The following is a 12,407-nucleotide window of genomic DNA, read 5'->3' on the forward strand; positions in this document are numbered from 1 at the left end:
CCCATCGCTCCCCATCACTTTCATTACCGCCTGAACCTCTCCCCATGTCCCCCACCCCCACCCCGTCCTGCCACCCGTGGAAAAATCGTCTTCCAGGATACTGGTCCCTGGTGCCAAAAAGGTTGGGGACCGCTGCTTTAGGGACTATCCCAGGGACTGCCCCAGTTTTAGCGCTGGAAGTCCCATGTCACTGGACACCCCTCAGTCTGGAACAAATTGGGACAGTTTGTTGCCCCAGTAATTAATGACCTTCCCACTAATTTATATTAGATGAAAGTGATTTGATTAATTATTGGTCCATGCTAGGTGAGGCCACATCCCTGCTTTGCTATAGATCTTATATGAGCAAATGAGTGAAATGATAAAAGTTCCAGAACTGGGCAGAATTAATTACCCAAACAAACAAACAAAAGAAAGGTAACACACTTTAGTATGTCAATCACCTCTGCTGGCCTGGGTCAGGAAAGAAGAACTGAATGAGGGAAGTCTAGGAGGGCCTAGGAATTTTGAGGAAGAACAAGTTTTAAGTCCAAAGTATTTTGCTTTAGTTTGGGCCTAGCCCAAGATAGATCCTTAGACTAGGGTGTGGAGTTCCAGAAGCTGAGCAGAAAATGAGTCAGGAAGCTTGGGGAAAAGGAGGCCAACGTGAGTTTAAAATACTTCCTCCTGAGGATAGAGTACACGGTTAGCATTGTGTCTCATATTTCTTTACCTTCTGCCCCCTCTTAACTTGAAACCACTTGTCATTACTTTTTGGCAGATTTTTTCCCCCCAGATTTTATTCAGTCATGTACTGATATGATATTAATTGGTAAAGGTATATGCTATCTTGGATTCTGTCTTCATTAAAACTAAAGCTGAAAAGGAAGACCAGTTTTAACCAACAGTAAATAATAAAAACCTTGGAAAAAAAAAAACTTTAACAGCTGTTAGCACAAGTTTCCTGAAAATGTCAGCCCGTTCCAGTTTTGCTGTGGGAAGTCAAAGAAATTAATGTATCTAGAGTTGGCCCTAAATTTGAAATGAGAGGTGGCACCATATCCCTGGAGGCCTGATGGCTGCAGAAGAATCAGAGTTTCAGACCCTTAAGAAGAGGAGAGACCGAGGAGCACAGAATTAGGATGCTTATCATAGAGCCATCCCTCTCATTGGGCTTTTTTTCTGGAGCTCAGTTACTTGAAAACAAGGGAGGATTTGCATTTCTTTCTAACAAAAGTGTAAGTTATCTTCCACTCAATCAGCCACTTGCCCCATCAGAACCCTCCCTACCCCCCTATCAGGTAAAAAGTGGTGGATCCAGTGGTTGATAGTGGAATTTCCATCTCTAAGTGGCAGACATTTCCAAACTGGGGATCTACCTGTATTTATTGAAGCTCTCATCCATTCATATCTCTCAGTTCAGCCACTATAGGGGTGATGGTCCAAGGTACCATTTTATTGTGTCCTGATCCTGCAGTAGTCTCCTGACTGGTTTTCCGGCTTTCATTCTTGCTGCCTCCAAATTCATATTGTGTCATATCAGCTAGAATGATCTTTGAAAAACATAGATCATATCACTTTATCCTATTCCCCACCCCTGGAACGCCTTTAATGGGCTCCAGTCGCACAATATAAAATATCTGAATTCTTTACCACAGTTTACAAAGCACATATACTAGTCCCTGCCTACTTCTCTTACTTCCTTTTTCTCACAGAACTCTAGCCACACTGTTTTTCTTTCTGTTTCTTGAATGTTCTAAGCTAATACTTACGGAAAGTTGGAGCAGCTGGGAATGTTTCCCTCTCTAGTTCTTGGAATGGCTACCTTCTTTGCGTTAGTCATCTAGTTGGTCATTCTCTATCATATTACCATATATTAAATCTCTGCAAACTACCTTCTAATACAGACATTTACTTACGTATTTTTGTCTGTTTTTCCTCCTCAACCAGACTGCAAGCTTCATGGAAACTGGGGCTTGTCATCTTGTTCGGAGCCTTAACTCTAGGTCCTAGAACAGTGCCTAGCACATAGTAGGTATTTAATAAATCTTTGTTAAAGTGGCAGGTTTCTATCTTCAGAGAGCTTGCAAATCTGGTTGTATGTCAAAGATTATGTAAATGAAAAGTTAAATACGCAGGACAACCAATAGAATTGCTAAGACGATATGTGATTAGGTACTATATGAACTTTTGATCGTAAAGCCTTGATTTAATTCAAATGAAAAGGAGGAGGTGACACTTCACTGTGTTTATACTGTGTTTATACCAGTGAGATTGGTAGCTTCTAAAAGCCAGTTTCTGCCAGGGGAAGGCAGATGTCACAGGTGTGGTGGGGGAGGAGAGGAGGGAGGGAATGCAAAATGAGTAAGCAGAGAATCCGAACGCCTGCAAACTTTTGCTCCTGCACAGTTTGGCAAGGGTGGCCTAGCTTGCTGCAAGATGCAACGCTTAATATCTGGAGCTTGAGATAAAGGACAGTGGGATGAAATATTTTGAGGTACAACTGTGCATTCCTGAAGAGTTCAGTTCCCACCCCCGACCCCACCCCCATTCCCCCCACCATGCTGTTTTCTAGGCTTGGTGAGATGAAACAACCAAGTAGGTTTATAAAGAAAGAGGAAGTTGCCTTCCTTGGGTAGCGGTGCAGCAAGTGTGCCTGTGGTCATGGGGGTGGGGCAGAGTGCGGGGGGCATCGCCTCTCTTGAGATGGCTGCACTTCAGTTTCCCAAACCACAGTGAGGGCTGCTCTGCACAGCTGCTGAAATAGGCCGAGGCTGCAGGATACATGGAGATGTTTAGTTTCTAGAGGACATCTGTTTTTCTAAACTACGTATCCTCTTTCCAAAAACTGACAAGCGTTAGTCATCTTCAACTCGGCACGAACCCACAAGTGTGCTTGTGTGTGGCTCGGCGGCCTTCGGCTCAGGCCCCGCCCTCGGGCGCACACTGACACTGCCGGCACCCGGCCAGATCGCGCTTTTGGCCTGGTGTGAGTGGCTTCTCCGGAGCCACCAGTCCCGGGGCCAGCTCAGCCTCCTCCCCTAAAGGGGACGGCCCGGCTGCGCTGTGCCGGAGTGGAGTACAAGGAAGAAAGTTCGGAGTGCAGAGCGGAGTTGGGCCGCCGGAGGAAGGGAAGCCGAAGAGAGGGGTCTCCACTCCAAGTTTGCGCGGCGGTGGCCGCGTCCCGGGGGTGCCTGTCCCGCTTCGCGCTGCAGCAGCCGGAATCGAGTCCTCCCGGCGGACTGGACCTCTCGGTCCGGGTTCCAGGCGAGCGCTAGAGGCTCGACCAGAGGCCGGGGAGGAACTTCTCTTGCAAGCTGTCGCCGAGGGCCCTTATTGTCTGCAGGAACTCTCCGGAATCGGGAGGGGGAGGACTGGATCGCTCTTCCACTGGGATTCGTCAAGAGTTCCGGCGGCAGCTGCGGCGGTTGCGGAGTCTCCCTTTGTCCTCCTAGGACCTCCCTCCTTCCCGGTCTCCCTCCCTCTGTCAGTTAGTAGGTCCTGCTGACCCAGGCGCCGGCGCCCCAGCTGCTCGCAATCCCCGACCCCAGGGTGCGTCCCTGCTAACTCCTACCACCCTAGCGTCGCCACCGAGTCGAGCAGAGGGGGCTGCGAGCAGGAGGGAGTCGCAGACCCCCGGCCGCAGGATGCTGGCGGGGCTGTCCCCGGCGCGCAGTCCCGGGAGCTGGCTGGTCCCCGGGCTGTGGTTGCTAGCTCTCAGCGGTCCTGGGGGGCTGGTGAGCGCCCAGGAGCAGCCCTCCTGCCGTGGAGCCTTTGATCTCTACTTCGTCCTGGACAAGTGAGTGCGGGAGGGAGATGCAGGGTCTTCTGGTGAGAGTGGCACTGGGTAGTGAGCTGTGGCTGGGGAGGCTGAGATGTATGTGCGAGCTGGGGAGGGGCGTGGGTAACCCGGTGATGGGTGCCCTGTCGCTATCTCTGTCCGAAAAGCGAGCGCTTTCGGATCTGTGCGGGCTGCGGGGTGATAGGAGGATCCCCGAGCTGCTAGGCTCGCTGGGAGATGGGTAGTCACTGCTGGCCAGTTGTGGAGTTTCTTGGGAAACTGCGGCCACTTGGGATAGCCTTCTGCGACCCTGTAACCCAGACAAGACTCTTTCTCGGCCCCTCTGTCCTCAGCGCCTCACGCTGGCTGAAGTTTAACATACCCACCAGTGTGGTTTGCGTTTCCTTCTAAGGAAGGCTGTGTTTATTTTGAAGAGCTGGGATCCTACTCCAAACAATTAGCAGGCAGGTGGTCCCTGAAGATGGGTTGACTTCCTAGATTCTCCTAGCACCTAAGTTTCAGATGCTGATGCTGTTACTTTGCTTGAAGAAGAGGTCAGGTTAGGCCCCAGTAAATGTGTTGTTTTTATGATCAGTTCAATTTCCTTTTTCAGGTCTGGGAGTGTGGCAAATAACTGGATTGAAATTTACAATTTTGTCCAGCAACTTACAGAGAGATTTGTGAGGTATTTCTCCCACTTTCCATTTCTAAGCAGGGGAGTTTAATGTGGAGGGAAGTTGGAAACCATTTGCAGGGAAAGCCTTTACTCAATTGTTGATTTTTAAGTGCCTCAAGGTCTTGTCACACACATGCTGTTATTAGGACAGCCCTTCAGTTGTTGAGGGCTTTTTTCATCTGGATCCCAGAAACTTGACTCAGGCTCTGGGGAAGTATCTTCAGATACAATTCCAAATGTCTTTTCCTTTCTGAATTTTCATCTGTTCTGAATTTCAGTTTTGCTTTCTCATAATTTACCACATTAAAAATTTTATGCTAATAGTATCCATAATATATTTTCCTTTCCATACAATTCTTAGCATTGTTGAAGTCCTCATTAAAAAAAAATAAGTGTTGGTAATCTTCAAATGAACACGTGTTAATAACCCACTACCAGGAGAGGCACTTGTGTGTGTTTAAAGAAACGACTTGTGTTTACGCAATATGTGGGCGTGTGGCTGGTTTAAAATTTAACTGTTCTATATATGCAATAAGCCTTACTAGGAAAGATTGGTTTCTCTCCTATAAAAAGCATAACTGCTATGAAATCCAGCTTACTCTCTTATTTAGAGGTAACCAGGAATTAGTGGCATCCCTATTTAAAAATAACCTTAGGACACTAGTCTTTTGAGGCTTTTTTTTTTTCTCCTTTTTTTTTTTTTTTTTAAGAAGAAAAAATGCAATGAGCAAATGCAAGTTTATCAAGATAATGGAAAGGACATGAAAAGGAGCTGTATCATTAAATATTGCTTCTTTCAGTCTTGTTAGCCCAAATGTTTTCTGTAAAACAGGCTTGGATGATCAAAACATTTTGAAAGTCATGTTGCAAGTAACTTCAAACAATCTGTAGAGGCCTAGGCAATCCTTGCTTTTAGTTATTGGCAGCCGTAAGTTTATTCCTATAAAAATGTATGCTTGTCCATGTTTAATCATCAGTCTCCTGCTTAAGAAGCCAAGTATAACACTCATTTCTGGACAAGGTCTGAGGTAAACTTGTCTAGGAGAGAAAAATAAACAGGGCCCTATATCCTTAAATGTCAAAGGCAGAAGAAAGAGTTGTTTATAAATTTTCTGATTTAATCCAAGAGTGTGCAGAGTCCCATAGATTTTGATCAAAAGCAATGTGTCATTTCAGTATATTTCCAAGAAGTGGGGCTCTTATTTGGTCTGGTTTACAAATTGGAATTCTATAATACACAGTTCTCTGGCTCAAGTTTAGTTGCTCAGTTACTAACCAACAGTGCATTGTAGAAAGTAAATAAAGGGTGACTACTGAAGAGAATGACTTTTCAAATATGTATAACCCTTTGCCATCGTTCTGCTCTTCAGTTTGTAGGTCTTACTTTCACATCTTCAGTTTCAGATCTTAGTAAGAGTTGCATTGAGTGTCTTCAAAATGAGAACCGTTCTGTGAGATCAAGGCTTAAAGCTTAAAAGCTGTAGCTAACCAGGGCAATTGTTGCCAATTGGAGTGTGATATTTGAGACTTAGAAAATTGAAAATGTCTAATCAAAATGTGATTTGTTCTTCTCTTTCACATTGTCCGTGACACTCTTTAAGTAATCTTACTTCAGGATAACTTCTGTATGAACTCCTTTCATAGCTGTGGTAATTAAATCAAACGGACTGCTCTCCAGCCCTAAAATTGCTAATGATAATCACTCTGAAGGGACTGGCCTCCTAGAAGGAGATGAGATAGAACATCAAAGGAAGAAGCACTTTCTACAAAAGAATTTTCCATTGGCCTAGAATTCATCTTTCTAGTTAGCCTCTTCCTAAACAGTCCTATGGGTCAGGGAGGAGTGCTTGAGAGCTGAGAAGCACTGTCTAAATCCAAAATGACATATGCAGTAATGTTGAGCAGAGTTAAGTGTATCTACTTAGGGAGTTCCATTTAAAAGAAGCCTGGACCATTCAGTGAGACTGATTTTAAATGAGACTCCCTAGCTATACATCTGTATTATATCAATATTTCTTTTAAAAATGTTTTAACTGCCTCTTTTCTTATTTTGCAGCCCTCAAATGAGATTATCTTTCATTGTGTTTTCTTCTCAAGCAACCATTATTTTGCCATTAACTGGAGACAGGTTAGTGCATTATCATTTCACTGCAGGCTTTTAGTAGAGACTAATCTTAAAGGAATGATTGATATTTCCAAGTGGTGATTCAGGCCTCTCAGTGGAATCAAGCAACTGCACAGACAATTTCGTTCTCTTCACTAATAGAGGGAAAAGGAGGTATGAATAATATAAAAGAGTAGGTAATCTGAAAATCAATATCACTCATATTGGCTGTGGAATGTACAGTGAAACCCATATCTCTGCCTTAGTTGTGTATTTACTGCCTCCCACTTTTCCCCTCTCTGTTACTGTAAGTAGTTCTACATCTTTCATGTTTAGGTGTAATATATTAATCAACCAGGAATTGGAAGAATATTAGGGAGGAGAAAGATATGGATCAATTTGGATAATCTACTAGATTGAGCAGACATCCTGAATCTCCAGTCTTACTCTGAGGTCCACTGATGCTGAATATGTTTACCTTTATAAAGGGACTTGCTTTCATTTTCGTGTGTGTGTGTGTGTGTGTGTGTGTGTGTGTGTATGTATTTTTTTTTCCCCAAACAATATCATAGTATTTTATATGACCATTTCTGTGTCATTTGGACCCATCACTGTGGCAAGTTAGAAGTAGTCATTGACATATTTTAAAGAATGGTTCTTTCCATAGTGGGAAGGGAGATTTTCTACTTCATTTTTATGTCTACTTCATTTAACACAAAGTATGCAAGATAGTTCTTGCTCAATTCTTGTTGAATAAATGAATGGGTTAGTGTTATTTTGAAATCAAATTTCTCCAAACTGTAGTATTAGCAAGGGAGGCTGTTGTATCTTTTTTCACATAATATGTGGATTTCTGAAAAGTTTTGTCTTTAAAGTTTTTTTTTTTTCCTTTAAAAATGTCAAGAAAGCATAATATTTAAAGGAACTCAGGGAGATAACATTTAAAATTCACATAATTGATTTGGAAAATCAATCCAACTTCTAATTTCTTTGTGCTTTAAGTTTTACTTTTCCTGGAGAGGAAATCTCTCTGTAGGTGGGGAGTCCAGCTTATGACCTCAGTCTCCTCATTGATATTTCCTCTCATACTTTTTTATGTGCATCTGGGTCTCATCAAGGGCCAGAGCAACAGTAGTCCCTAACAACCCATATACAACAGCTTTTTATACCCATTGATATAACAGTCCTTGCCTTCATGAAAAGAAGTTTTCTCTATTGCCCAGCTTAATTTCCAAAGAAACAACTTTTGATTCAGCCTATCCATTAGGACAAAAAAAGAACCAAGTTAACATTTATGGAGTATGTATAGAGAAAAGGATTTAGAATAATGCCAGACACATAGTAGACTCTCAGTAATTGTCAACTGCATACATTGTGCCAGGTTCTCTGTTAGGTACTTTACATGTGAATCCTTCAGCACTTTGATAATCCTTCTCTGTTAGGAACTTTACATGTGAATCCTTCAGCACTTTGATAGTCACAGGTCGGCAAGATTGGTATTGCATAAACATGCATGGAAAGGGTTTAAATCCTGTTCATCTCAACTAGAGATTCTTCCCTTATCATTGGTTGAATCTGATAGGGGAGGGGTTAGAATGGGATAAAGAAGCTTCTATTTCAAAAGGCAGCGTGATGTTGCACCTAAAAGTTGCTGAACCCATTTACTTGCCAAATGGTCATGGACAAGTTACTTAACTTCTTTATGCCTCAGTTTTTCCATCTATATAATGATGATGATGATGGTGGTGATAATAATAATACCTACTTCATAAGATTGCTGTAAGAATTGAAGTCAATGAATGTGGAGAATGTAGGACAGAGTCTGGCATATGTGTATTCAAGAGATGAGAGCTTTTTTGTTGCTATTATTATTATCTGCAGCTAGGGAGTATGTAGTATTTTAATGATCAGGAGGAATTATGCTTATATACAGGGATTATTATCCTGCTTGAAAGGATTTATAATAAAATTCCAGGAGGAATTTTAATAATGCTACTTGCACTTTTTTTTTTCCTCCAATATAGTTGGCTCCTCTGGCTCTTTTTAAATAGAAATAAGTTCAGTTTTAACAAATTGCACGATTTGGCACATCACATTACTTTGGGGTGGCAGAATGTACACTGAGAAGGCCTGGGTTAAGAATTCCAGTTTTGCTACTTAACTGATTAGAGACTTGGGGTAAATCATCTACTCAGTGTGTCAGTTTTTATGTTTATAAACTGCAGACATAATCTACCATGTTTTCTTAAGAGATTTGTGAGGATCAAAAATAAGACAATGCATAGAAAAGTTTTTTGTATATCACAGAACAGTCTGCCCTAAAGGATTATTTTCTAAACCTAGTTGTTCTTTTACTAATTTTATTTAATTAAATCAGTAACTTTTCAAATTTCTTTGGTCCTCTATATTTGGATATAATGTCACTTTTCATCCATTATACAATTTTAAGTGTGTAGAAACCATTCACATATTTAGATGCAAGATCACTGAACAGATGTTTCCACAACTATTGGGGATCCTTGTTTCAAGGCCTAGAAAGGGGAATTCTATGTATAAACTTTCTCGATGTCACACTAAGAGATCTGAGTGCATGGAAAATGCAAAGGTCAAATATAGCAGGTTTCACAATTTTGGTTCTGTTACTTACAATTCGTCAGTACCTTGGTAAATATGAGAAGTACCTCTTTCATGTTTCTCAGAGTGTTGCTAAATATTTTCAGTAGAGATGAAGCAAGATTGGAAGACAGTAAGTCCTTACAGTAGGGCTGTGTCTTCTGTTAGGGTTTCAGCATGAATTTGGTACTATGTAAATGCATGAATAGAATAATAAACATGGCAAGAAATGATCAGTTATGCATTTTATATACTCATGATCTAAAAATATTATTATTTTGAATAATTCAATTTGAAACACTCTCTTCTTTTCTTTTGCCCCCATGATTTTTACCTTCCATATATCTGTTAGTCCATCCATCTACCTACCTACCTACCTGCTTTGCCTGCCCTATCTGTATATGATGTATTGAGCATTGTGGACTCTGGAGGTAACACAAGGATGAATAAGCTATGTGACAGTAGGGGGCTGTTTGTGTACACAAACACATACACAAACACATATAGCTCAGGGCTGTATTATAGGATCAGGTAAGAGGAAAGTGCTGACTGTTGATTCAATATGGAAATAGCCAGCCTCTCAATATTAGAGAATTTGAATCAGGACTAATTTTAAAGGATATTCTTAGTTATTGTGTTGCAAAATTGGGGGTAGTGAATTATGCTTAGTTCTGCTTAATGTAATCTTAACGATGTAAAAGTGATTTAATCGAAAACATTTAGTGAACAATTATTATGTGCTAGATATTGTGCAAAATGCTTTCCATTCATTACTTCACTTAACCCTTATATCAACTCCATGTAACAGATACTGTTATCTCAACTTTATAAATGAGGAAACTGAAGCTGAGAAAGGTAATGTAACTTGTCCAAAACACACAATTAATCAGTGGTGGGGAGTATATTAGCCAGAATGGTCTCTTAAAGTGTCAAGTAGATCATGCCCCTCTTGTGCTTAAGACAATCTAATGGCTTAGAATAGAAAGCACACGTTTCCCAATGGCCTAAAAGCCCTACCTGCTTGCTCACCCAAACCTTTCCTACAACATTGTATGCCATAGTTTTGTATATTGGCCATCTTTCCATTCCCTGAACAGACCAACCTTCTCTCTGCACTAGCAGTTTTGCTGTCTGCCCCAGATCTTCCCCTGACCAGCTCATGCTTGTTATTGAGGCCTCATCTCACGCATCACCTCCTTTGAGAAGCCTTGCCTCACCATCAGGTGTAAAGAAATCCTGCCTCACCTCCCTGGTAACGTCTCACAATACTCTATTTAGTTATCACTTTTTGAAATTGTTCTGTTAATTAATCAATTTATCTTACTCCGTAACCCTAATGTAAACTGCATGAGAGCAGAGGGGTCCTCTTTGTCTTGTTTACCTTCAGCCATATATCTAACACCTAGAACAGGGCTTGGCCCATAGTAGATGCTTGTAAATATTTGTTGAATGAATGATTGAGTTGGTCTGACTCTAGAACCTGAGTTATTAACTGCTATCATATATTTTCTCTCCTTGAGAAGTGATAAATGATGACTTATATTTGCTAATTTTCTCATTTTTATGTTATAGATCAGTTACAAACATTTCCAGCTCTCTTTTTGATATAACTGTCCCCAAATTGAAAAAGTCATATAATTGTTTGACCTGAGAATAATAATCAATAACTTAGGACAAAATATTCCTTAGGCAAACTTGTGGGAAATTAAAGAGAAGTCGTTTGATTAAATTTATATGAAAATTTAAATAATATACACATTTCTATTATTTGAAAGGATTTCTTCTAATTCCTTTAAATCTGAATTAAAAATTTACTTGTGATAAAATAGTCTTTTTTTAAGAGTTGGTAACTTATAAATTGGTTCATTCATTTTGCAGCGAAATTTGCCAGTATCTGTAAAAGTTTAGAAGTCTGCTATCAGCAATTCTACTTTTTAGGACTATACCCTACTGAAATACTAACACCAGTGTGCAAAGATAGGTATGTGCAAAATTAAATACTGCAGCATTGTTCATTATAGTGAAAATTGTAGTAAATCTAAATGCTCATCGATTGATGATACTATAATAAATTTAGACATAGAATGGGATACTATACAGTCGTTCAAAGAATTGGAAAATCCATATATATCACCATGAAAATATATCTAAGATATACTAATTGAGAAAAGCAAGTTACAGAATACTCTGTTAAAGATGATAAATCAAAACAAACCAAAAATTTACCTGTTTTTATGGTGTGTGTGTGTATAATAATGAATGCATGGAAAAAAGTCTGGAAGTTGAGCAACAAGTTGCTAACGACAATGTTGTGTTAGCAGTGAGATTCAGGGTGGGGAGAGCCTTCATGTTTTTAATTTCCATACATCTAGGTTATTCAATTTTATTTCAATAGCAATGTAATACTATTTGTAAAAAATTAAACAAATACTTAAATTAAAAATAAATGTTATTGACTTCTGTAGCCAGAGACAGCTATCTTGGAATCAAAATGGAACTCAAGGGTTGGAAAGAGTAAGCGTTAGGAATAGAGCATATTCAGCTGTTAACTTGGAGGATCCTGAAGGCTCCTTGTTAAAATGAAAACACCAGGATTGGACTTTGGGTCAGAAAGGCATAGGAGCTGTATACTAGCTATGTGACTTTGGACAAGTTATTTCACCTCTTGTTGACCAATTCGCTTGTCTGCTAAAAGGAGCTAATCATTCTTACCATATAGAAATGTTGGGGTGATTAAATGCATACAATGCATGAGAAGGCCTAACTGATGACTGGTTGGGAAGGAGACTGAGGTTGAAATGGGATTTGGAGGTTATCATTGTACCGCACCAATGATGTGCCAATTCCCAAAGTTCTAGTCTTTAGCTTTTTTTAGTTCTTAAATATATATGCATTTTCTCAATGCCACCCAAGGTAATCATGTGCCAGGATTCTAGCAGAAGTTTGGAGAAGTCAAGTGACTTTGCTCAAAGTGACACAGCTAAGGAGTCAGAGCCAGAATTCACGCCTGGGTGTGGCTCCTGAGCGTGACCACCTAACCACTGCACTGCCTCGACTCTCTCTGTTCCCCCTTCTCCAGTTTTCACAATTAGTCAGAATTGTCATAATTCAAAGACATATTCATCCTCTAAATGTGTTCTGTTCTCTTACAAACCAGTGACGCGGTGAGAGGAAGTGACTCTATTGTTTTTGCTTTGATTCTATTAGGGCAGTAATTATTCCTGTTTAGAAAAGTCAGTTTTGGCCACACGTCG

At 40.6% G+C, this 12,407-nt stretch overlaps 1 protein-coding gene across 4 annotated transcripts in view; it reads left to right on the forward strand.

The window, feature by feature from the left end:
- Positions 1-2,908: 2,908 nt before the first annotated feature.
- ANTXR2 (ANTXR cell adhesion molecule 2) overlaps positions 2,909-12,407 on the forward strand; it is a 160,382-nt gene continuing 150,883 nt past the window's right edge. For 3 of the 4 annotated variants that reach the window (XR_014243739.1, XM_082389376.1, XM_082389375.1), the window contains exons 1-3: positions 2,928-3,778; positions 4,374-4,445; positions 6,493-6,564. Coding sequence is in view for 3 of the 4 variants with exons in the window: in XM_082389376.1 (XP_082245502.1) it covers positions 3,627-3,778; positions 4,374-4,445; positions 6,493-6,564 (296 nt within the window). In the remaining variant the exon portion in view is untranslated. Of the gene's footprint in view, positions 3,779-4,373; positions 4,446-6,492; positions 6,565-12,407 lie in introns of all 4 variants that reach the window. The other variant, XM_082389377.1, reaches the window with a different exon arrangement.

The sequence above is a fragment of the Balaenoptera borealis genome (assembly GCF_965194805.1).
Source record: "Balaenoptera borealis genome assembly, chromosome: 4".
Classification (NCBI taxonomy): Eukaryota; Metazoa; Chordata; class Mammalia; order Artiodactyla; family Balaenopteridae; genus Balaenoptera; species Balaenoptera borealis.